Here is a 25,762-nt window from a genome sequence, read left to right as displayed (position 1 = left end):
AAATCTGATAATTGGTGCCAGGAGTAGGATGTTTGCATAGAACAAGTATAGATCGCATGTTTAGCCAAGAAGGTATCATTCTTTCTCTTTCTCCTCCTGCACTTCTCCCTTCATCTCTAGCTGGCATGGTGGCTAGAACACTGAGCGCAGATTTAGGAAGACTTGAGTTCAAATATGGTCCCAGACACTTACTAACTTTATGACCCTGAGCAGTTCACTTAACCTCAGTCTGCCTCAATTTTATCAACTATAAAATGGGGATAATAACAGCGCCCACTTCCCAGGGTTATTGTGAGTTTCCATTGAGGTCATATTTATGAAGCACCAAGCATAGTGCCTGGCACACAGTAGATATTTAATAAGTGCTGATTCTCCCCATTCTCTCTTACACACATGTGCATACGCACCTTCCCTCCTTCTGCTTTTTTCGACTCTGAAGTTTATTGTAGTTTTACTGTTGTAAGAGAGGGAAAAATGATGTTACAGGCTCTATACCTGACTGGTCCACATTTTGGAATTGCCTGATGCAGTATGAGTCTTTCCCCTAGGATTCCCTTGGAACCAGATAAGATCCCTTTAGATACTGAAAAACCGCCTGAGCCAATGATCCTAGTGGCCCAGTATGGAAATGCAGCTAACTGAAAGGCTCTTGGATCAAGTGGGTTGTTATCAACTGACCTCAGGGTGTTGAAAGAGGAAGACACTGCTTCCAAGCCCACAGCAAGGACCCTGCAAGGATTCATGCCCCCTCTTGGCTCCCTGCTTACATTCACCTCAGAAAATAAATGTGCAAACCTGAAACTGTTGGAGAAGGTATTTGGAGAGAGGGAGACAGTATCCTCTTCTGACTCACAGCACCTTTGGGCTGTGTGTCAGCAACGCAGTAGGTCACTAGGGACCCAAAGATAACCAATCTCTTTCTGCCCCCTGGGACCTTACATTCTTCATTACATTCTCCACCAGGCAAGTAAATGCTGAGAGTATATAAAGGAATTCAAAACAATCTGAAGCAGGAGGGAACATTAGCAGTCAAGGTTACGGTGCTGGAGACTGTGAAGACCTCATGGAGGAAATGGTGCAAAGCCCATGGACAGGGGAGGGGCTCCTTGGGGAGGCAGGAAACCACCGTAGCTGCGAGGAGAAGAGAGGGAAGGAGAGTCAGACGTTCACTTCCTGCCCTCTCTTCAGTCCTGATGAGAGAGGACTTAATCCTCTAGGGAAGGACAGGGAGATAGGCTGCATGCGGGCACAGCTCGGAACCTGGAGACCACTTCCAGGCTTTGCATGTGGGCTCCATATTGGGAAGACCCAGCTCAGGAGGGCGAGACAGAGCTTCCTGGGAGGGCAGAGGCTCTCACACCTTGTGGATGACACGGACACATGGAGAGCCCCTCACAAGCCACCCACAGTGGGGGCAGCTCCTGGAAGGGGCTCCTGCTCACAGGTGAGCTCATCGGTTCTCCTAGGGAGGTAGGGAAGGGAATGAGAGGGAAAAACATAAAGTCTAGGGAATTCTTCGCAGACAAGTGAATCAGCCCAAGGACCCAGAGTAATTTCTTCCAGAGACAGTCTCTGCAGAGCCAGTTAATGGGAGGATGAACATAGTTCAGGCCAGGACAATGTCCTGGAGCCAAGGAATCTCTGGAGAGGCAAAGGAAGGAGGCTTGGGCTGGGATCCCAGCTCTGACATTTACTGAGTGTGTTCTTTGGGCTCCTCTCCTATTAAATAGAATCCTATTTGCAGTTTTCCCTCAAAGGGTTGTTTGGGATCCACGTGCTCTGTGAAGGTTTAAACATGTGTGTGGCATGTTGGAAAAGGCATCAATTAGGCTAGAGTCGGACACTCAGAGGTGTAATCATATTTCTGCTTGTTACCTGCTTAGGCATGCCAGGTAACTCCCTCAGGTCTCAGTTTCCTTCCCTGCAAAAATGAGTGCACTAGACTTGGGGATCTGTAGGGTTCTGTCTGACTCAGAATCCTGTGATATCTGATCTAATCTTTAACTTCAGCAGCACCCCTTTATACAATCGTTATACACTGGTATACACTGCCTCAGAGTCCTGCCCACCACAACACGATGTCAGACAATAGATCGTGTTACTGAAAAAATTCTCAGACTCTGCAGTGCCCAGGACAGAGATATAAACAAGCTCCACTGAAACATGCCACACCAAACACCCAGCAGGCTTAAATCAGGCTTAGCAGCTCCCATCCTCCCTTTTTAAACCACCCTGGTTCCTGACAGACAGGCTGATCTATTCTTTCTTCCTCTGGTCTCAGCTGCTATCCTCAGCACCTGGATCCAGTTGGTGTCTACTCAATCTCCTAAAATGAAACTGGAGACCATCCCACCCTATGGGGTGGTGGGGGGCAACATCACCTTTTCCATTGTGGGGTTCTCTAAGGAATCTCGAAGATACACTTGGTTCAGAAAGAAGGCAGATGAGTCCAACAGGATTGTGACCTACAATGTTCAGACAAGACAGCAGACACCAGCCCATGGTCGACAGACTGTGTTCCCAAATGGCTCTCTGCTCATGACCAACCTTACCCTTAGTGACAGCGGTGAATACATAGTGGAGATTTTTTCTATAGTTGATGTTCCGAGAAACTATCAATTATCTTTTCTAAGTGCACATCTGGAAGTCTATGGTAAGTTCTCATCTCCCTTGGCCACCATACCACTAAGACCATTCCCCCAACATTTCCTCTTCATCTGGGGGTGACAGACTTCCCAAAGACAGCAGGGAAAATCAGAGACGTGCCCCACGGAGAGAAGGCCTGGGAGCTAAGAACTCCCAAACTCAGGTTTGCCTGGGGATGGGTCACAGAGGTGAGATGGCATGGGGATCTACATACTTTCCTTCTCTGTGGACCCTAGATGTGAGATGTGGGAATGAGACCTGAGGTTTGTGCCCTGGGGGAAACTCTCTCTCAGACTCTGGATAGCAGAAAGATCAGGATGACTGTTTTCTGGAAGTGAAGGGAAAGGCACAGATGATAGACCACAGGAGTAATTTTAGGGAACCACCCCAGGGTCCAGTTCAGATAGGGCCAAGAACAAGACCCTGTTTGCCTCACACTTACCTAAAGGATCCTTAGTTCTCATGGTACCACCAATACCTTCAGTTCTTGGGGAGAGACAGGATGAGCTTGGAGCCCCTGAAATAATTCTCATTAATTCCAGGAAGCCTAGCAGGAAAAGAGTAAGGAAAGGTCTAAGGGAGGGGGTCTGGGCTGAATCAATGCATGTTTCCTACATGGGTTATCCAAACTCTTGGGGGGCAGTTTGTCACAGACTTTCTCAGAAGCTAAGAAATCATCCCAGACAGGAAAAGTCAAAGAGAGAGGGGGCGTTTGAACTTGCCTTGGTTCCATTAAAAAATCCAGGGACAGACAAGGATCCTGGAGATTTTGGTGCATAAAAAGGATTTATAGGGATCATATATTTTTAGAATGGAAAGTAACCTTATAAGGCATGTAGTCCAACCTTCTTATAACTGGGGGCCAGAGAGGTTAGTAACTTGCTAGGGGCCACACAGGGAGTAAGTAGCAGAGACACATTCGAACTGAACTGAGCTGAATCCTCTCATATCCTCCCCAATCCAACACCCTGGAACAAGTAATTGATGTTTCTCTTTCTTCCTCCACCCTCCCAATTTTCCTTGGTCAGGCTGAGGATTAGACTGACCCCTCCGGGGCTCAGAGAGGTCTCTGATCTCTCCCATCCTGCTCAGGCAAACAAGCTGGTCTGATCCAGGACACATCAAAGACAGCACCAGGTGGTAAGAACAGAGTGGCTACCTGGGGACTGTGACCAATGCTATCCAGACCCATATATGGGTTCCAGGTGCCCTAAGGGGAAGGAAACTAAGCTAGGTAGGGAGAACTAGAGTGTGTCTACAGGTGATAGGGTCTAGACCAACCCACTCTATCATTCCAGGGAATGTCCAGGAGGGACTCAAATTTTGCTTTCAGCTGGAGGAGGGATAAACATGGAGGTCAAGGGGTGACGCAATAGGTGGAAACTGCAAAGAGGCTCCTTTGGTCTCCAAATAAGGACACTTTTCCTATCAGAGAAAGTTATCTGATGGGAGATGGGCTGCCTCAAGAGGTGGTAAGCTCCCAATCTCTGGAACTATTCAAGGAAAATCTAGACCACTTGTCAGGGAAGTTGGAGAGAGGATGCCTATTCAGATCTGGGTCCTATTAGATGATGTCTGAGATAGAAAACCATAGAACATGGAGTCCGAAGAGAGTTGAGAGGTCTTCTGCCTTCCTTTTGAAGTCTGAGAGTCTGCTAGATTTGATGTTGGAGCTGGGCTAGTGGGAAGGCTGGGAGCAGCTACTGAGGCTTGCAGTGTGCTCCCCCATGCTCTCTCCTATAGTCCATGTAATGGGAGGCATCCCTAGCCTTCTGTGGCTAGCTGGGGCAAATTTCAGCTTGGAGAGAGCCTTGTTGGGTATCCCACACCATTGCTTCTGCCCCTCACAAGCACTCAACAGAGCACAAGGAATGATGGACATTCACTGTGGCAAGGGGAAGGACTCTCAGTCTTCCAACTTTTTGAAAAGTCTAAAAAAATGAAGACAGAAAGAGATCCCCAGGAACTCCTGAAGCTGAATCTGTGACAAAACAGATCTTTAGGACTGAGACTAAACAACTTTCTCCACATGTGGGTTTATGCCTTGTTGTTCAGTCATTTTCAGTTATTTCCAATCTGTGACCCCATTTTGGGGTTTTCTTGGTAGAGATACAAGAGTAGATTGCCATTTACTTCTCATTTTACATATGAGGAAATTGAGGCAAACAGGGTGAAGTGACTTGTCCAGGGTCACTCAGCTAATAAGTGTCTGAGGCCAGATTTGAACTCAGGAAGCTGAGTCTTCTGGTGCCCATTGACTGCGCCATCTAGCTGCCCTTCTTATTCCCAGAGGCAGCCTGAAGTTTGCCCAACAGAAGCTGAGCTGGACTCCTCTGACTTCCAACTACAGCAACCTGGGCAGCCCCATGAGATGGCGAGAACACCAGAGTGGAAGTCTGGAGGCCCAGAAGGAGATCCAACTTCTGACATTAATCTGTGGTTTGGAGCACGTTGTACCACCTTGGAGTCTCTGTTGCCTCACCTTAGAGTGGGGATATTATTCCTGGCTTTACCTCAGAATAACCTTGTTGTCATTCAGCATGATCCGCTGCATTGGATGTAAGCCTCTTCAGTAGGACTAGGATTGTTTCATTCTTTGTGTGTATCCCTAGAACTTAGCACAGGGCCTCTCACCAAGGAGGTGCTTGGTAAATGCTTGTCAATTTATTGGTTACCTGCCTCAAAATTGTTATGAGGGAAGCACCTTAGAATGCTATAGGAAGGTGAGTTGTTTGCACCTCCTAGATTCTTTCAAGTTAATCCAATTCAACAATTTTATAAGGACCAGGGAAGCATCAAGGTTGCCTTCACAGAAGAAGGTGAATATGAATTCAACCTTTAAGGATAAGAGAGACAGAGAGAGAGAGAGAAAGAGAGAGGGAGAGAGAGAGAGAGAAGAAGAGAGAGAGAGGGAGAAAGGAAGAAGAAGAAGAAGATGGAGGAGGAGGAGGTGGTATAAAAATAGGAGACAGACAATGATCCAATTTGGATGGAATGTAAAATATCACACTCAGGAGTTACTGCATTATTCCGTTGGCAATGAGGAACCACTGGAGGTCTTTTAGCATGGGAGAGTCATGGTCAAAATAGTGCATTAGGAAGCTTACTTGGGCCGGGATTTAAAGGATGGATTGGAGAAGTGAGATAACCCAGAGTCAGGAAGACTGGCTGGAGGTTATTGCCATGGTAAGTGGGGAAAGAGCTGAAGGTGTCTGAGGTAGAAGCTGCAGGTGGGGTTGGATGGAGAGCTATCGCACACAGGGAATGAACACAAATTAAAGGGATGCAAGGGAGAACATCAAAGTCATTGGATGTGAGGGCGGATTCACTCTTTTCGGAAGCCATCTTTGATACTTTTTTGGATCTTTAGTAAGTGTTGCCTGGATTGGGTTAAATGGAAAGAGCCAAGCAGAGGGGCCCAGGGTACAAATGACTTCCATTTCCATTTTATTTTGAGGTGATTTGCTCACAAGAGTTTGTGAGACAGGCAACCAATATTAAGGGAAGGAAGAAAATAAATGCTTGTTTCTTATTTATTTATTCATTCACTTTATTTGTTTGGTTGTTAATTAATTAATTTCATTATTTAATTTTTATCTGTCTATTTATCTATCTACCTATCCATCTGTTTGTTTCGAATGTTTATTTCCTCCAACACTCCTGCTCTGTTCCAGATACTTTACAAATGTTATCTCATTTGAGACTCACGACAACCCCGGGAGGGAGGTGCTAGCTACTATGATCTCCACTTTATAGTTGAGGAAGCTGAGATAGACAGTGACTAAGTGACTTGTCCAGAATGAGAGGAGCAGAGTTGGGGGTACAGGGAAAGATAATGAGTTCAGTCTCAGGGACCGAATCACAGAGATTGATGTATTGGCTCTGTATCCAAGAAATCCCAGATTATCTCTCAGACATCTCCCGATCTGAACCTTCAGGCCAGGTCTGCTTCCTGTCTGCTTCCTTCCAGATCCTCCCACTTCTGTCTTCCAAAGCCTTCAGTGATCTTTTTCTCTTTCCACAGCAGATTCGAATTCCAGAGGAGCGGCCATCGCTGGCATTGTAATTGGAGTCCTGGCTGCGGTGGCTCTCACTACTGCCCTCATCTATTTCCTGTTCATCAGAAAGATTGGAGGGTAGGATAGAGGTTCCCTTGAGTCTGTCTCCCTGAAACCAGGGAGAAACCAGGACTGTCCATTATCCCCTGGTACAGCTGCTTCCCTCCCTTAGCCTCTGAAATGTGCCCCTCCTGTTATTTTCATGTCAATCAGGGAGGATTTGGAAGAGGTTAGTTGAGATTTTCTTTCTGAGACAGTTCATTCCCTCTCCTCACTAGTGGGTTTTCTCCTTGTGTGGAGCCTAAGTCCACTTTATTGTAACTGCTGCCCATTATTCAAGAAGAGGGAGTTGAACATCTAAGTGACAGGGCAGTTATCACTCCTGGCCCTGGAGCTCTTGGACCCTTTGTGCACAATAATAATAACAGCTAACGTTGATATCGTTTATATTATACCATATCTAAATGATTTACAATTATATCTCATTTGATCCTCACAATAACCCTGGGAAGTAGGTGCTATTATTATCCCCATTTTACAAATGAGGAAACTGAGATGAAATGATTTGCTCAGGGTCACATAGTTAGAAAGTGTCTGGGGTTGGATTTGAACTTAGGTCTCCCTGAGCCCAGGCCCAGAACTCTATCCACTGCACTGTCTAGCTGACCTCCTTTGCACTTAATGCTCAGGCTAGGTGACCCCACAGAGGAAGACTGCTCATGGTTCTTCTTGATTTTTCAGAGCCTCACAAGGGATGCTGGAAGAACTTGAACCAGGAGGGAAGACTCATCCAACTCAGAAACTTCGTGAGTATGGCCCCCAGGAGTTAATGTGATGCAGTAGAACAAATATGAACTGAGGACTCTAGGGTTTCCATCTGGCTCTGCCTTTGACTCTGTGACTGTGGGCAATTCCCTCATTCCAGGTCTCAGTTTCCTCATGATCAGGTATGGCTTGTCCATTTCTTGACCTGTACAGCCTCTCAGAGACCTGTCCCATGCAGTGGCTCTAGTCATCAGTTATCTAGGGAAAACATGTCAGAGTTGGCCCCATTGAACCCCACTTCTGTTTTTTTTAAAGGAAAACTTCCTTGACAACTGATAGTTCCACATCTCTGCTTGTCAAGTATTTGATTTTTTTGGTCTCCTCATCATTATGATTGATTTACGTTGGTAAATCCTTTCTTAGGATTTGAAGACTCTATATGGTAATGTCTGTTCCTTTATCCACTTTACAAACTTTCAATATTTCAACCTCAGGAATTACTTTAAATAGGTCAGGTTATAGTTACCTTTGTTACTCACAATCTCTTCCTAGGTGGTGCAGTAGGTAAAGTACTAGAGGCAGAATCAGGAAGACCTGAGTTTGAAGCAGACACTCTCTGTGCAACCCTGGATAAGTCATTCACCTTGATTTCTAAAGTGGAAATTACAATAACATCTATCTCCCAGGGTTCTTATGAGGATCAGATTATTTCTAGTTTTACAAATGGTTCTCATCTGTAAAATGGGTATTACAGTAGCACCCATCTTTAGGATTCTTGTGAGGATCAAGCGAGTTCATATTTGCAAACTGTTCTGCAAACTTTAAAGTGCTTATACAAATGTTAGCTAATATTTATTCTACTTTGGTAATGATTCTGCATTTAAGAATCTGGTGGTGTAACTGTTCACAGGTAGATGATTTAGAAATAACTCTCATGTTGGATACTAGTCATTTGTTTTCTATTAGCATAAAATAGTGAAATTTGGTTCTTTCTTGTCAACACTGTCATTCTTCTAGAAGAAAGTAGTCATGTTTCCTGCATAGCCCCCAGTCTGTAGAATCTCTTGTTTCTTACTCCATGAAAAATGTTTTCTGACCCTACATTCACCCCATTTTGCATTGAAGTTGTTGAATGGGAAGGTATATGTTTCTTTCCATTGGAGTTCTTACTGAGTTCTTGATAGGGTGTCTCTCTCTCTCAAGCAGACAACAGAACATGAAACATCATGATCTCCCTGGTGTCTATTTGAAGACGTTCATCATGAGCCCTGAGTAGGAGATGACTAAATAGTTTCCCAGACAATGATACTTCTCAATGTCTTGGGATGGAATCCCTTCTCCAGCTCCTTTAATAATAGCTAATCATTTTATATCCCTACGATAATCCTAGGAGGGAATTGCTATTATTGTTTCAATTTTCAAATAAAGGAATTGAGATAGACGGAGGTTAAGAGACTTGCCCAGGGTCATACAGCTCATGTCTGAGGCTAGAATTGAATTCAAATCTTTCTGATTCCAGGACCAGTGCCCTGTGTCATGCCCATGAACTATCATTCTACAATTATCCTTTCCACACTGTGACTTTCCCCATTGTGGCTTCAATATATGGCAGGTTGGCATAAGAAATTAAATGGGATGTTTTTGGAATTTTGTGGAAGCTGCAGATGACATGTGAAGATCTGTAAATGACACAGAAAATGTTTAGAAGCTCAACGATGAGTGACATACATGTATAGTATCATACTAGCCCAAACTTTACAATAAGGTACTGTAAACACCACATAAAAGAAAAAAAAATCCAGACTTTTCATCTGGTACAAAGAGAAGGCCAAAAAATTTTATGTGGCTTTTCTGGATCACAGGGATGCTGTGCCCCTGACTCCTGTGATGTGGGAGGGATAACTGTATTTAGTTCTAGCTTCCTTTTCTCTTCTAGTTGCTTTGATAGTGAGTAAGACAGTAAGAGACATCATGGACAGTAAAAACATTAAGACTGAAACAATTCTAATTCTTCCAACAATGGCAGTATCAATTCTACCAATAATCTAGTTCTTCCAGTAGTATTGAATTTAATTCAATAATCATTCATTGGTCTGCCTACTTATTGGCCATTGAACAAGGATCTCACATTTAGAGGACCAGCACCTAAGGTTTATAAGCATTCCAAAAAGTGTGGGACTCTGGGTACCCTTTGGTCCCTGAACTTATTAGTGTTTTGTTGTTTCAGCAGTTTTACAAATTTATGATTTTACTTTTAAAAATATGATTGACATATTTCATGTTTATTTAGGAAATAGAGACAAGTCTTTTTTTAGACACTAGTGCCATAAACTCTTTTTTGGTTGTTTTTTTTCACACTAAATTTGTCAAATTGACTGACAGTGCCTAGCCTACCCTGCCTGTTTGTGCCCCCTTTTGACCTTCTTTCTACTCTCTTCCATATATTTTAAAAAATTGAATTAAATTAATTTTTTGTTGCATTTTAAGTTCCAAACTACCTCCCTCCCCTCATACATTAGAAAAGGCCACCATTTCACACCACACACACACACACACACACACGTTTGTGTATATGTATATATGTGTGTGTGTGTGGGGGGGGTAGCTAAATGGAACAATGGATAGAGCACTGGGTCTGAAGTTAGGAACACCTGAATTCAAATTTTCTCTCAGACACATGCTAGCTGTGTAACCCTGGGCAAATCATTTAATGCAGTTTGCCTCAATTTCCTCATCTGTAAAATAAGCTGAAGTAGGAAATGACAAACACTCCAGTTTCATTTCCAAGAAAACCCCAAATAGGGTCACAAAGAGTTGGGCATGACTGAAATCACTCAACAACACGTACATATGTTTGCATTTGCATTTGTAGATATATCAGTGGCGGAGATGCAAAGGAGAGAATTCCCCATCTTCTCTCTTCTCCTTGAGGAGAATCAGTTTCTCATAGAATTCAGACTCAGGACATACCAAGAAGACTTACTGTCTTGGTTTCTCTTTCTCTGTAGGCCAGATTCTGGAAAATATCTACTCGCTTAAAGACTCAACTCCTTCTGCACAGGTAGGGACAGAGAGCTTCTTTCACTGACTGTCACTGAGGTTTTTTTGGATGCTTAGCAGAGGCTAGGAAGGGAGTCCTACATGAATAACAGGAGACTAGACTCTGAATGTTAAGCACTTTGATAGTCATAGAAGTTGGATGGGATTTCTGAAGAAAGCTGCTGATGGGAAAGAAGACACCCCAAGATCATGGCCCATGAGGATTCATGGAAAGATTTGATGCTGGTCAATGTGGAAAAGAGAAAAGATTTAGAGGGGAGCATGGTCATGATCTTCCAAGGTTTTAAGTATAGTCAAATGCTTGTGTCCAGAAAGAAAAACTTTGGGAGAGGGAAGTTGCAATGGGAGGGGGAGAGGTGCAGATAGGTTAAATAGGACAATTTAGGTTAAATGGAAACAAAAGCTTATTAACAACAGGATGTATTGAAAGTAGAATGGGCTGCATTGAGAGACAGTGGAGATACTATTCAAAGAGCAAATGATGGGAGACCCCTTATCAGAGGTATGGGAAAGTGGACTTTTGTTCTTTTGTGTTTTGGACTAGATGGCTTTTGGGATGCCCTGAAGTCTGAGATTCTGGGATCTCTAAAAATCCTTGGTATCTGATGTTCCATGTTCTAATGTCCCTCCTACTTCAGACATTCCATGTTCTAAGGCCATTTCCAGATCTGAATTCTATGTTCTGATATCCTTTCTTTTCACCTCAAATAAGTAGTTTAGACTAGTAAGATCTGAAAGCATCAGACATTTGTATCAGAATGTAACATTCCAAAACACTTCTCAATTTCAACACCCAAGATAAAATATCACTTTAAGGTTGGGATTCCATTTTCCCTCACTTAATTCTCCAATGTGGCAGGAAGGAAGGGTAGCCCAGATGTTCAGTATTTTAAACTGTCCCCTATTTCAATGGAAGAGAAATACTTGGTTTGCCTCCCACCAGGATTATGACTGAGGACTGGGGAGCATTCAAAGAGTATCCAGATAAACTCATGGTTGTAGTTGTTTAGGTGAGCACTGGGTCCAGGTTTTCAGAGTTCTATCCTCTTGCTATTAATCAATGAACAAGTATTTAATAAGTGACTATTGCATCTCAGGCATTTTACTTGGTGCTGAGGATAAGAATGCAAAGATGAAACAATGAACTTATATTCTAATGGAGAGAGAAGTACACATTGCATATATATACATATACATATAAAGTTAATATTACATAAATATGCCTAAAATAATTAAAAATAAGAAGTTTGGGAGGAGGGCACTAGTGGATGGGAGATGAGGAAAAGCTACATGAAAATGATTTTTAAGTGGTACCTTAAAGGAAGAGAGGAATTCCTTGAGGCAGAGGAAAGAAGGAAGTTAATTTTAGGAATTGGGAATGGCTATTGTGAAGCCTTAGAGGCAGGAAGCACAATGTCATACATGAGGACCAGAGAGAAGGACAATTTGGCTGGATTACAGAGTAAAGGAAGAAGAATACTGTCCAATGAGATTAGAAAGACAGGTTAGGGCCAGGCTGTAAGGTGTTTTATTTTAGATTTATTTTTAGCATTCGTTTTTTAAAAATTGGGTTCTGAATTCTTTCCCTCCCTTTCTTCTCCCTCCCCCTATTGTAAATGCAAGAAATCTGATACCAATGACATATCTGAAATCATTCAAATATTAGCCATGTTGTCTCCCTGTCCCAAAAGGCAAGAAAAATGAGGAACGTGAAAGACAGTATACTTTGATCTGCAGTCAAACTCCAACAGTTCTTAACTGGAGGTGGATAGAATTTTTTATCATGAGACCTGCAGAATGGTCTTGGATCAGAGTTGTATTTATCAGAATAACTAAGTCATTCACAGCTGATCATCATATAATGTCAGTGTTCCTCTGCACAATATTATCATGGTTCTGCTTACTTCACTTTGCATTAGTTCATGTAAGTCTTTCCAGGTTTTTCTGTTATATCTTAGAGCACAATAGTATTCAGTTACAGTTATATACCACAATTTGTTCAACCATTCCCCAATTGATGGACATTTCTTCAAATTCCAATTTCCAAAGAATTTTCTCATTTTGCAATTCTTTGCCATCACAAAAAGAGCTGCTAAAAATATTTTTGTACAAAGAGATCTTTTCCCTTTCCTTTGATTTCTTTGAGATGTAGACCTACTAGGGATATACTGGAGCAGCTGGGTGGAGCAGTCTGTAGTCAGACTTGAGTTCAAATCTGATCTCAGAAACATACTAGATGTGTGAGCCTGGGCAAATCACTTAATCCTGTTTGCTTCAGTTTCCTCATCTGTAAAATGAGCTAGGATAGGAAATGACAAGCCATTCCAGTATCTCTCTGAAGAAAATTCCAAAAAGGGTCACAAGGAGAAAGACAATGATATTGCTGGATCAAAGGATATGCATGGTTTTATAGCCCTTTGGACATTGTTCCAAATTGCTCTCCAGAATGGTTGGATCAGTTCACAATTCCACCAGCACTGCATTAGTGTCCCTATTTTTCCACACCCTTGTCCACATTTGTCACTTTTTCCCTTTGTAATGTTAACTAGTCTAATAGGTGTGAGGTGATACCTTAGAGTTGTTTTAATTTGCATTTCTCTAATAACTAGTGATTTAGAGCATTTTATTTGACTATAGATAGTGCTGATTTCTTCTTCTGAAAACAGCTTGTTCATATCTTTCGACTATTTATTAATTGAGGAATGACTCATATTCTTAAAAATTTGAATTAGTTCTCTATATATTTGGGAAATGAGGGCTTTATCAGAGATACTTGCTGCAAAACATTTTCTATGGTTTCCTGCTTTCCTTATAATGTTGGCTGCATTGGTTTTGTTTGTGCGAAAAGTTTTCCACATAATCTGTATTATCCATTTTATATTTTGTAGTGTTCTCTATCTCTTGTTTGGTCATAAACTCTTCCCTTATCCACAGATCTGACAGGTAAAATTTTCCATGCTCCTTTAGTTTGCTTATTTCAGCCTTTATATCTAATGAACACATTTTGACCAGATCTTGGTATGCAGTGTGAGATATTGGTCTATACTTAGTTTTTGCCAAACTGCTTTCCAGTTTGCCCCGCAATTTTTGTCAAAGGGTAATGTTTGATGAGTTCAGTTGAATTCCTGTCTGTCTTCCTCCATCTTCCTAATATTCTTTTGAACTCTGATATCTACAAGACTGTGACTGACTGCTTTTTCCCCCTCTGTAGGGTCTGAGCCCCACACCTGTCTCCTCTACAGCAGCCCCTGAAAATCCCTACCAGGTATATGCACAGCGGGGAGGGAAGGTCTCATTTTTGGTCCAAGGGAGAGACAAAAATACTGATTGATGATGAGTCTGGTCAGTGATAGAGTCCAGTAATAGGACTGGGATGGAGGAAATGAGATGAAGGATGTGGCAGAAAGGAGCACCTCCTAGGCTTCACCTCCCCTTTTCCCCCTGAAGTTAATGATGCCTCCTGTTTCCATCTCCAGGCACTGGATGTTTCCAGAGTGGATGTATATGACAGCCTTGATATCATGAGTAAGTCTCAAACCAAGGAAAGTGGGAGGAATCCCTAGAGATGATGTTGCAACCTGACTGCTTCCCTTGATTAAGGTGAGATTCACAGGCAACTCTCAGGGGAGAAAGAGACCAGGAGTGGAAGAGAGAAAGGGGTCAGGTTTGAGACTTCCAAGGTACCAGGGGTATTCAAACCTTACAAGAGAAAAAAGAAACTTGTGATGTGTGTACCTGAGCTGGTTGGTCATCCAGGTACCTATTGATTGAACTTTAGGTAAAGAATCTGTGTCCTGGGAACTGGACTGGACTGCTTCAATAACATAATCTTTTCCCATCTTCTTTCTCTCCCTATAGTTTCTAAGGAAAAATTTAGTCTGAACAGTTCCATCCTTGTTTCTGCTGAGCTAACAGGGAGACAACCATCAGGCCCCTTTCAACTGGACAATTCTATAATCCTTGGAGGCTGAAGTACTCGACCATTCCTAGCCCACCAAGGTCCCCTCTACTCTGGATCTAGGTGGTTTGAATTAGGCTCCTACCTGAGGGAGCCTGGTCTCTAATGAGAAGGAGGAGCTAGACTAATTTTTCCCACACTGTCGTTTATATAATCTGTAAAATCTCAAGGAACAAATTTAGTCATAGCTTAGGTTACGGCTTAGGTATGGGATATCCCCCAAAGGGATGAGGAGTAGAAGACTACTTGATTTACAAGATGACTTAAGTGTGGGACAAGTATTTATTTTTCTACATATGAAAAAAAATGAGAGATCCAAAAGACTCATGGAGCACATTGACAGAACATCTTAAAAGAGGATTCATCAACTTCACATGTAACTACTATTGTAACCTGCTGTGGGAGGAGGACATTTAAACCATTATAACATAAAGCAGTGTACAGGACTGTTGATTAGCCATTTTGAAATATGTCTGGTTCTGCAGTTTCCAAACAAGTCTTGGTGCATGTCTGCTAGTAAAACAATTAGTTTTGGACCAATGCTCTTCTCCTATGCACATGGAGATTCAGGATGAGAAGACAAACAATATTTCAAACAAAAATTATTTAGGAAAGAAATCTCTATTTGTTTAAAAAAACTGTTGGGAAAACCAGAAAGCATTTTAGCAGAAATTAGGCTTAGACTAATGCCTTAGACCAGTCTTTTACAATAAACTCTGAATGGATATAATACATTAATATTCAAGATCATACTATAAGAAATTAGAAGAGAAACATACATTATAGCAAAAGGCAGGACATGCATTCTTAACAAAGTAAAGATTACAAGCAATTACAAAAGATAAAATAAATCTCTTTAATTACATAAAACTGAAAAGCTTATACTTATTCAGCTAGGTAGTACAGTGCCTAGTGTGTTGAAAGTGGAGGTCAGAAGATCTGAGTTCAAATCCAGACACTGTATGACCCTGAGCAAGTCACTTATGTTCTGTTTTTCTCCATTTCCTCATCCATAAAATGGGTATAATAACAATGCTTACTACCCAGGATTGTTGCGAAGCTAAAATAAGATAATCATTGCAAAACTCTCAGCACAGTGCCTGGTGTATGGTCAGTGCTATATGGTAATTATTATTCTTTGTAGGACACTTTGCACATTTTAAAGCACCACATAAGTGCTAGCCATTATTGGGATGCGTAGACAACATGAGTGTCATTAGCATGAGAAGGGAATTAACTGAATGGGAAAAATGTTTGGATCAAATTTCACTGATAAGAATTTGGTATACAAGATATATTAACAATTAGCAGATATATTTATGTATATGTATGCACACACATATAAATATATTTGTAGGTAAATATGTATTTACACATATTTTAATATATAGATGTATGTATATAAGTAGATATAAAACCAAAAGCCACTCCTCAACAGATAAGTGGTCAAAGAATATTAACAAATAATTCTCAAAAGAAGAATTGCAAAGAATTAACAATCACATGGAAGAATGCTCCAAATTACTTGCAATAAAAGTAATGCAAACCAAACAACTCCAAGCTTTCACCTCACACCCGCAAATTGCAAAGGTGACAAAAGATAAAAAATAATTTCGAGGAGTTGTAGAAAATAAGTGCACTGGTGCTTTGTTGGTGGAACTGTGAATTGGCACAAACATTTTGGAAAGTGATTTGGAATTATGCAAATAAAAAGTCACTACTATGTCCACACCCTTGACCCAGAATTCCATTATCAAACTTGTACTCTAAGAAGGCCACCGATAAGAAGAAAGTCCCCACATACACCAAAATATTTCTAGCAGCATTTTATGACAGCAAAAATTTGTAAACAAAGTCGATACCCATCGATGGGGGAATGACTTACGAAATGTGATGCATGAATGTAATGGAACATGACTACACTGTAAGAAATGATGAATACATGATGACTGCAGAGAAGCATGGGAAGATCTACAAAAATTGATGTAGAATGAAGCCAGAAGAGCCAAGAAAACAATATTCGCTGGGACTACAACAACGTAAACGAAAAGAATAACCACAACCTTCTCCCCTCCAAGTGAAAAGTGAATGGGAAAAAAAATGATAAAGATCAATCAGGACTCAGATTAAGAGAGATGAGGAGACGCTCCTAATTCATTCCTTTGCAGAAATGGCAGGTCCACAGATGGTGCACATTTTCAAACTTTTTTTGATATATCCATCAAATTTTGTCAAAATCTTTGCTTTTACCCTCTCCTCCTCCTTCTTTTTAAAAAAGTATTATTTATTATAAGGGGCTCTCTGGAAGTGGGGGAAGAGACACTGGGAGAAACTCTAGGGGAAACTATGGCTATGTAAGGAAACAAAAGACATCAAAAAAACCGATTATTATTGTTTTATTGAAAGGCTATGGAATAAGTAGGGTCCTCTTCTTTCATGTCTCTGGACTCTTCCTCTGGTCATTCCTCAAGTGATCACTACCTTTATCTCCTCCCTGTTTCTCTCTTCTGGGGAAGGTGTTGGTGGGATTGCCTCTCCAGTTTGTCCTTCATACCAATAATGTAGTAATTGGTCTTAAGCAGTGATGTCACTCTTCTGTTCAAAATTGTTCAGTTACCTTCTAGTGCTTCCTTCCCTCCTACTGGCCTAGACTCCAAGATCCTCCTCCTTAAACTGACCCAGAATCAGCCAGAATTTTCAGTTGGGGCTCAGGTCCCAGGCTCTCCAACTGCCTCCTGATATCATAACCCTGCCTTTGGTCTCAGCCTCCCCATCTCTGGATCCTGCGTGGGGGAATCCAAAAAGAATTCATTTTAATCAATTGTTCAATAAACATTTGTTAAGCAGTTACTACATTCTAGGCACTATGCTAAATGTTAGATGAATTCAATTTAATTCAACTTTAATGCAATTCAACTCAAACAATTTCCATCTGAATTACTCACTATGTGTGAACCATAGCACTAGTCCTTGGAGACACAAAGATAGACATGACATAGACCTTTCCATCAAGAGGTTTGCAAAAATGAGAATAAGACAAGGGGGAGTGAGATGAATACTTTGACCAGGCCAAATGCTATGAGAAATTTGAAAAAGGATGGATCATTCTTACCTGGGGGTTCATGGAAGAGGTTGAGTTTGATTGGGCACCTATGGAAGAGATCTCAACAAAGCAAGATTTGTAGTGGAGGGGCAATCTTTTCCAGATCTGGGGGTGAGTGTGAGCAAACACTTAGAGAAAGAGCTGGGACAGGGCAGGGCATCACCATGAGTGAAATGTAGGTAATATGAGGCACAAAATTCTGAGCACATTCAATTCATTGGTAAGTTGGCAGTTACCAATAGAAGGGGTCTCTCAACTTCTCAGTCAGCCAAAATGCCACAAGGTAGCCTTCATATAGTTTTGGGAAATGCAAAAGAACAAGGTAGAGGAAACATCACAGATTGAAAACAATATGATTGATTACAAAGTCTGAAGTATCATAATTGGCAAAAACAATATGATTGACTGGACATTTGGGCTAGAAACAGCCCCCTCCCCCATCTTGCTGTCAGGAAAAGCTGATTGATAGAGTCCATCAGTTCATTGGTTAAACAAAGATAACAGACTTTTTTGGTTCTTGCCTGCATTCTGTAAGGTTAGTTAGTAATGTAACATCTTCCTTAATTGTAGATGAGCATGCAAGGCCATTTAAAGATAATACATTTCTTTGAGTTAAGGAGTTTCATGGGACAACTGAATTTTAAACTAGCTCAGAGAGGGAAACTGAACTTCTGGACTCATGACCTTCTGAATTTTACTGAGAAACAAAGAAACATGGCTCAGACAGTTACAGAATAGAATCGCATAATGTAGAGAATCAATATTTGCTTTTCCTCAGCATGGAGAGGAGATGGAGAATAATCCAGCATGGGAGCGTCTTATAAGATTGAGTAGCCACCAAACCCCTGGGATTTGTAGTTCTTCCCAGTTTGGGAAGGGATGAATCTAACATGAGAAGAGTCCTCGTGTTTGGATTCTCATGGAGAACAAGGAAAGGAGAAGGGAGAGGGAGAGGTCATCTTATGATAGCAATGATATTTTGGACAGTAACCAATGCCAGCCATATCTGATCTTCTTCAAGACTATGAGAAATGATGACCTTAATTGAAAGGGATAAAATAGCAAGTGTATGACTGTATTTCTTATTTTTTTTTTTTTATCACTGTACTGTGTTCTAGGAACAAGGGTGCTGAGAGAGACAGGACAACCAAGAGGGATGAACAGTTCCTACTCCACCCCTCTCTCATGTCCACTTAGTTGTGTGGATATTTTATTTTGTTAAAGAATACATTTGGAGAGAGGATTCTAGGAAGATGGTGGAGTAGGTCAGAGAATTCCAAATTCTCCAGATTTTCCCCACAAACAAGACAAAATTGAGCCTCAGGACCAATGTAGAGTGATAAAAATAAACAAGCGTTGGGCCAGAGCAGTAGTCCTTCTGGGACAACAAGAGAAGATCTGAAGAAAAATCCCAGGACTCAATTTAGTCCAAGTGAAGTGTAAACACCTCAAGGATGGTTTCATGAGTTCTTTCTGGGCTTGAGACCACTTCACATTTTTCTCTGGGGCTTTGCCCATCGGTGTTTTGACATTTCTGCCCTCTTCTGAGTTTGTGTCTTGACCTCCCTTATCACCATAATAACTTTTTATGGTCAGATTCTTTCTTTGCTGTTTTGCACTCATCTTTTTGGCCTTTTTCATTTCTTTTAAATTTGAACTCTGCTCCCAAGGTGGAAGGGGCACTATCTCAGGCTTCTTGTACTATGGGCTTCAGGCTTTAGCTGTTTACCTGGTGTTGCACTGATGATGCCTTATGGGGGACCCTCTTATCTGAGGCAGTGGGATAGGGGATGAGGGGTGCTGCTGGAGGCTGTAGGAGTCTGGCAGTTTACCTGGTGTTGAGCCAGAGTCTTAGTGCTGGTATCTGGGAGTGGGGGGTGTTTCTGCAATTTCCATGGGGCTACACTGAAGCATATGAAAGTCTGGCCTCTGGAGGTTGCTTGTTTGCCCAGGGCTATGCTGGAGCACGTGGAGCTGGAATCTGACCATTCCTTGCTATGCTGAAGCACCTGGGGAGGCCTGGTGTTGGCATTTGCCCACTGCACTCTAGATCATGATCTCCTGCTCATTTGCTGAGCTGTGGCTTGCTGCTGGTTTTCTGGAATGCTTCCTGTTCTGGACCATACTCCCTTTTTTACCTGAGTGAGTACCTGATTTTCCTGACAGTTTTTCAAGTTTCTTGGGTTAAAAGATTGTTTTACCTTGTCTTTTTTGCTGGTTATGCTGTACCGGGATTTGTTTTGGGCTGCTATCTTATGGTTGTTTGGAGGTGAACATAGATGAGTTATTGCCTACTCTGCCATTTTGGCTCTGGAAGTCCCTGGTTACACACATCATTTTTTTTAAAAAGAAGAGCATGGTTTCCAAGGTGTCCCCTGGAGATGGGTCCTGATACCATGGGGAGGAAAATGCCTAATGGTTCAATAGCTTGTCTATAGAACTAAACAGCAGTTTTATTGTGGGGCTCTGTTACCTTGGATACAACCTGCCTCACTGATGAGGAATAATGAATGTAGACTTGGAGGTGTCAGAATATATGGCTGATGGGAAGGAGGGGGCGAAAGAGAACAAACTACTTACGAGTCAGCAATCATTTTAAGCCACTAACTACAAGAGAAGGAAGGTGAGTCTTCTATCTCTAGGGATATTATGCTTCTACAGAGAAGCAAAACTCAGAAGCAATGGAGCTCTTTGGGTCTTTCTTGTCTCATGGCATCACCAATGAAAGTTGGATGTGTGTGTGGGAAGGTTGCAAGTTACTCCCCTTTTCCATTTCACCTCAAATAACCCAGAGGGATTGGTTAACCTCTAGTTGAACAAAGACTGTATCCTTTCACTTATCATGAATATCAAGAGAAGAGATCTTACCTCCATTTCTTTCAAACCTACAGGAGACCTTAGATTTATAGGAAGACAGATTCTTTTCCAAGTGTGTCAATCATATTAACATTTCCATATTGGCAGTGAAAGTGTCAAGGAATTCCTTTGGGTGATGTTCGTTTTCCTTTGAGTTGTCTTTGACATGCCCTGGGTAGGGCAGTAAGATCTTGGCAGAATGTCAGGGGCCAAGGGTCTCTCTGAGCCCTTAATGGTCAATGCAGTTTCATAGCCTGACCAGAGATACTTGATAGGAAGCAATTAAAGCCTACTTCTGGGTGCTAGATTGACACCATCTCCCTTTTAGTCCTCTGAAGTCAGGGATCTCCGAGCTGGGGCAGGGGGAACTTCCAGGGCACAAACCTCAGGTCTGATTCCCAACCCATGCTCTCAGAACTTTATTGCAGGGACAGAGAGCCCCACACCTCTAGTCTCTGTAACTCATCTCCAGACAGGGTTTTGCTTGGGGCTCTAGTCTCCCAAAGCTCCTTTTTTCTATAGCACCTTCTGGATCCTACCCACCTCCTGAGAAAGGAATTTAGGGGAGGCCCCTCACCTCATACTGAGGGATGATATTTCAGAAATGGTTTAAACAGTGGTGGAAGGGGAATACTTATCATACACTTGCAAATATCCTGATGCTAATATAGAATCAGTGACAGGAAGACACTTGAAATATATCAATATCTATCTATCTATCTATCTATCTATCTATCTATCTATCTATCTATCTATCTATCTTTCTATCTATCTATCTATCTATCTATCTTTCTATCTATCTATCTATCTATCTATCTATCTATCTATCTATCTGTCTGTCTGTCTGTCTGTCTGTCTGTCTGTCTGTCTGTCTGTCTGTCTACCTATCTACCTACCTACCTACCTACCTACCTATCTATCTATCTATCTATCTATCTATCTATCTATCTATCTATCTATCTATCTATCTATCTATCTCTCTGAGGTTGGTGATAAACAGAGAGACACTGGGGAGCATAATTTTCCAAGTGGCCACTTGTGTCTGCTGCCCATTCTGGACATTGTAGGTGAGAATTCTGTCATAGCTGACAACTGCCTATCTGTACCAGGCATACCTCCCAACCACTCTAGAGAGTCCCAGGATGCACAAGGTGATGCTGCTTCCCACAGTCCCATACTGTGGGCTTGGCACAAAGCTGAGTGGAGCAAACACTGACTGGATGAAATCTCTGAGGATGGAGGCTGACAGAGGAGAAAGGGAGCAGAGGTCAGCTGTGTCCCTCCTACCTGCCTGGGATATCCCCAGGTTGGGGGGTGGTGAGGGCTGCTGCTACCTGAAGGTCTAACTGATAGCTCCAGGAAGCGTGCTTGAAAAGGGAGTTGTGTTTGTGTCTGTATGTGTCCAAGATACGTGAGCATGTTAGCTGTTAGTCTGTCTCTGTACCAGCAGGGGGAGTGAGAGTTAAGCCTAATAAGTAGCTTCAGTACAGGCAGGTAACTGATTCTTAAATTATTTGACATTGGAGGCAGGGTATTGAAGGGACAATTGGGTGAATAAAGTGGTCAGGCCAATGACAGAAACGAGATGCTGGATCACAGAGTTTAGAGCTGAATGGGGGCTCTGGATTATTGCACCCAATGCTCACGTTTTGCAGATGAGGAAACTGACACAGGGAGAAGTTAATTGATTTAACAAAGCAGGAAATAACAAAGGTGGGATTCCAACACACATTCTGCCTGTAAATCAAATGATTCCTTCAACCACCCACATTGGAAGACTGAGACAGAACTTTGTTCCCGGACTTGAAGAAGGAGAGGCTGTCACTTGCTCTTGGATAGACAACTAATAAATGGTGATAATGAATGGAATCCAAATTCCTGACTCTACTTTTCCTTCTGCCTCTCCTAGGGCTCTTGGCCTTCGGGGTTTATCATTGCCTTGGGTCTGAGGGGTATGGACCAATGGTCCTGAGCTGCTTTATCTCTGGCTCACAGAAGGTTCTTATGGTCAACTCTATGGAGATTGTCTCTGGGATAGACCCCCAAGGACTGGTCCCCCTTCCCCTGGTCCTTGAGTTGATTCACCTCCAGTGCCCATCACCAACCCCAAACAGAGCTACCTGTGATCAGGAGACCCTTCAAGGTGCTGCCCCACACTGTGGGGAGCTTCTGAGGGGTGCTACCCACTGCACGTGACCATTGCCATCCTTCCCAGAAATCTCCTCCTCTCTGTCCTGAGCCCAAGTGCAGAGCCTGGGAACATCCCTGGTGGTCTCCAGGCTCAGGGTTGCTCTGGCCTGAGGTCTCAGAGTTGTCTCTATTCTGTCTGGGGGAATCTTGTTTCTTTAGGAATGAAAGATTTCTTTGCATAGATCATAACAGGGCAGGGATTGAGCCTTTGGCTCTCTCCTTCCCTGCCCTCCCAGAAGCTATGGTTTCTTGCTTCCTTCATAGAGCTCCTCCCTTGCTTAGATCCTGTCCACTACCTAAAGAGAAGGGGGTTTTGCACCCTAATGTACTAAGGATCACTCAGTGTTTCCCATTGACTAATGATAGTCATATTTGTTTTGCCTCACCTGTTTTCCTCCCAAGACATAGAAAAAGAGAGGGATGCAAGATAAGAAAGACAATTAGGAGACCATTACAATAGTCTGGGTGAGGTGAGAGGTGAGCTAGAGTGATGGCTGTATGAGTGGGGAGAAGTGATGCATTGAAAGAAAGTGTATCAAACTTTGGCAATGGGTTGGATATATGTGGAGACGGAGAATGGAAGAGTCAAGGATAACACTGAGGTTGCGAACCTGGACACAGAGGAGGATGGTAGTGCCCTCAAAAGTGCTAGGGAAGTTCATAAAGTCAGGGATGGGGATAGGGGAGGACAACAATGAGTTCTTTTCTGGACATAAGTCTATGATGCCTATGGGACATCTGATTTGAAATGTCCAGTAGTGATAAAAGACTAAACCTGGGGCTGGATATGTGGATCCAATACTCCTCAACAGAGAGATGGTAATTAAATCCATAAGTACTGATGAAGACTTGTGAGAGTATAGAAAGAGAGAAGAGAAGGGTGCTTGGAATAGAAATTTGAGAGGGAATGGTCAGGTGGAAAGAGGAGAACCAAGAGAGGACAATTCCCAAAACACAAAGATGGAAGAGGAGCCAGAAGGTAAAAAATGTTTGACCTAGTCAGAAGTTGAAATCATATCCAGAATGCTTCAGATTGAGAAAAGGCCATTAAGTTTGACAGTTAAGATAGCAGCTCAAAGATGCAAAATTAGCAAGGGTCTTAGAATCATAGATTTAAACCTGAGAAGCCAATGAGGTCAGTTTTGTCATGTTACAGATGTGGAGACTGAGGCCCAGAAATGTCAAATAACTAACTTGTTCATGGTCACATAGCTAGTTGAGTATCTGAGACAGGATTTGAGCTCAGATTTTCCTGGCTTCAAATCCCATTTTCTCTCTCATACCCCATATTGATAACTCTTCAGGGAACAAAATGGAGCAGAGGCAGAATCCCAGGGAAGTTTTCAGGTCCCAAATCTGGTGGTTTCTCCTCCATACAACTCTGCCTCAGATAGCTTGGTTGGTCTCATCCTCAGCTTAGAGACTTGGGAAGTATGGGATCCAGAAGGAAGCTGCAGTTCCCTTGGGCATCTGGAGAGAAGACTCCCATGACATGTCCTGGAAAGAACCAGTAGGGGCTTTGATGTTATGTGTTATAGTGTGACTGGGGCAATTTTGTATTGATTTTCCTTTTTCTCTACCCCCTCATCTGGTTCCTGTGTATTCTCTAATGTTCCTAGGAAGCTGAGGTCATTTTCCCAAGGGTTATGACCATATTCTATTCTAGGGAGGCTCAGGAATCCTGGAACACACAGAGGCTTCTAGGAGGGATCTGGGATAGGGCAGAGGGCTGGGGGTGGGGGGCAAGACTGATGGAGAGAATGAGAAAGAGTCCTTTGTGTGCTGATGCTGCCACCTGGAAGACATGAAGCCTGCATCCAGGGAAGGTGTCCTAGGATCAGGGATGTCCAAGGCTGCTTGATTTTCTAATCACAGGTGGCTCTTGTTCTCACCCACCAAGTACTCAGGTTGCTTGCACGGTTGCCCTATATTCTCAGTTCAACCATAGACCCAACTCAATAATCCTGTTCGGTTTAGATGCCAGAATGTCCTGGAACCCCATTAAGCAGAACTAAGCAGTGAGATGAGTCCAGCAAAGACATACCATCTTTGGCCTGTGGGGTCAACAGGAACCAAAGGGGCCAATGCTCAGTCCTCCAAGAGAGGACTTGTTGCCTGACTGGATCGTATGGTGTCATCCCCCATTTTTGGCCATTATTTCTAATGGATAATCTGTGGGAGAACCTGAGAACTCTCCCTCCCCAGAGGTAACCATGGCCCCCAAACATCCCCAGAGATTGAGTTTAGGGGAACTTGGATTTGTCCAAAACAATTATGTTGACACTGGAACTGAATGGATTTCTACTCTCCACTAATGATCTTCAGGCAGAAATTAGATGATCCCTTGTCAAAGAAGCTGTAGGGAACACTCCAGTCACTTTGGAGATCTCTGCCAATTTGGAGGTTGGGATTCTGTGGCACTGACCATTGTACCCTTCATGGCCTGGAGACAATGAGACCTGTTAGTACCGATGACTGCTCAGTCACCTGTGATATCTCACAGCAGAGCTATCTGGCTGGGGGAGCTGGTGGTCAGTGAGGTGTTTTAAAGACAAAATTCCCCAAGCTACCCATTTGGGTAATATCTCCCATCTGTACTATAGCAACAACTTAAAAGTAAACAATTTGGAAGACTCAGGAACTCTGATCAATGCAGAGATCACCCATGATTCCCAAGAACTCATGATAAATCATGCTACCCATCTACTGTCAGAGAGATGAAAGACTCAAGGTGCAGAGTGAGATGTGCACTCTTGGACATGTCTAATGTAGGATTTGCTTTGCTTGACTCTGTGTTAAAAGAGTTTGTATGCCACCCCCTCCCACCAGCATGGTGGGAGGGAGGGAAAAGAAAGATTGTTAACAGGAAAAAATAAAGTAAAAATTTTAAAAAGGAACAGTTGGGCAAAGAAGGAATGAAAAGAAAGTACTGATAAGCAAGAGGTGGAGAAGGAGAAGAAGACCAAGAAGGCTTTTGTTGTTGTCACTTTTTAAAAGTAATTTTTAAAGTTGTTTTTCAGTCATGTCCAACTCTCAGTGAACCCAGTTGGTGATACTGGAATAATTTACCATTTCCTTCTCCAGATCATGTTGCGGGTGAGGAAACTGAGGCAAACAGGGATAAGC

At 42.5% G+C, this 25,762-nt stretch overlaps 1 protein-coding gene across 1 annotated transcript; it reads left to right on the top strand.

Moving 5' to 3' along the window:
• The first annotated feature begins 1,186 nt into the window (after positions 1-1,186).
• LOC140503739 (cell adhesion molecule CEACAM21-like) lies at positions 1,187-17,342 on the top strand. The gene is made up of 8 exons (XM_072607973.1): positions 1,187-1,444; positions 2,282-2,653; positions 6,671-6,782; positions 7,446-7,510; positions 10,478-10,530; positions 13,741-13,794; positions 14,006-14,129; positions 14,388-17,342. Exons 1-7 carry the CDS (start codon positions 1,381-1,383, stop codon positions 14,090-14,092), a joined length of 807 nt encoding a protein of 268 aa, XP_072464074.1. The 5' UTR covers positions 1,187-1,380; the 3' UTR covers positions 14,093-14,129; positions 14,388-17,342.
• Positions 17,343-25,762: the final 8,420 nt, after the last annotated feature.

Source organism: Notamacropus eugenii, chromosome 5 (genome assembly GCF_028372415.1).
Source record: "Notamacropus eugenii isolate mMacEug1 chromosome 5, mMacEug1.pri_v2, whole genome shotgun sequence".
In the NCBI taxonomy this organism is placed as follows: domain Eukaryota; kingdom Metazoa; phylum Chordata; class Mammalia; order Diprotodontia; family Macropodidae; genus Notamacropus; species Notamacropus eugenii.
Note: the sequence above shows the minus strand (reverse complement) of the source record. Positions and strands in the feature narration are given on the sequence as shown.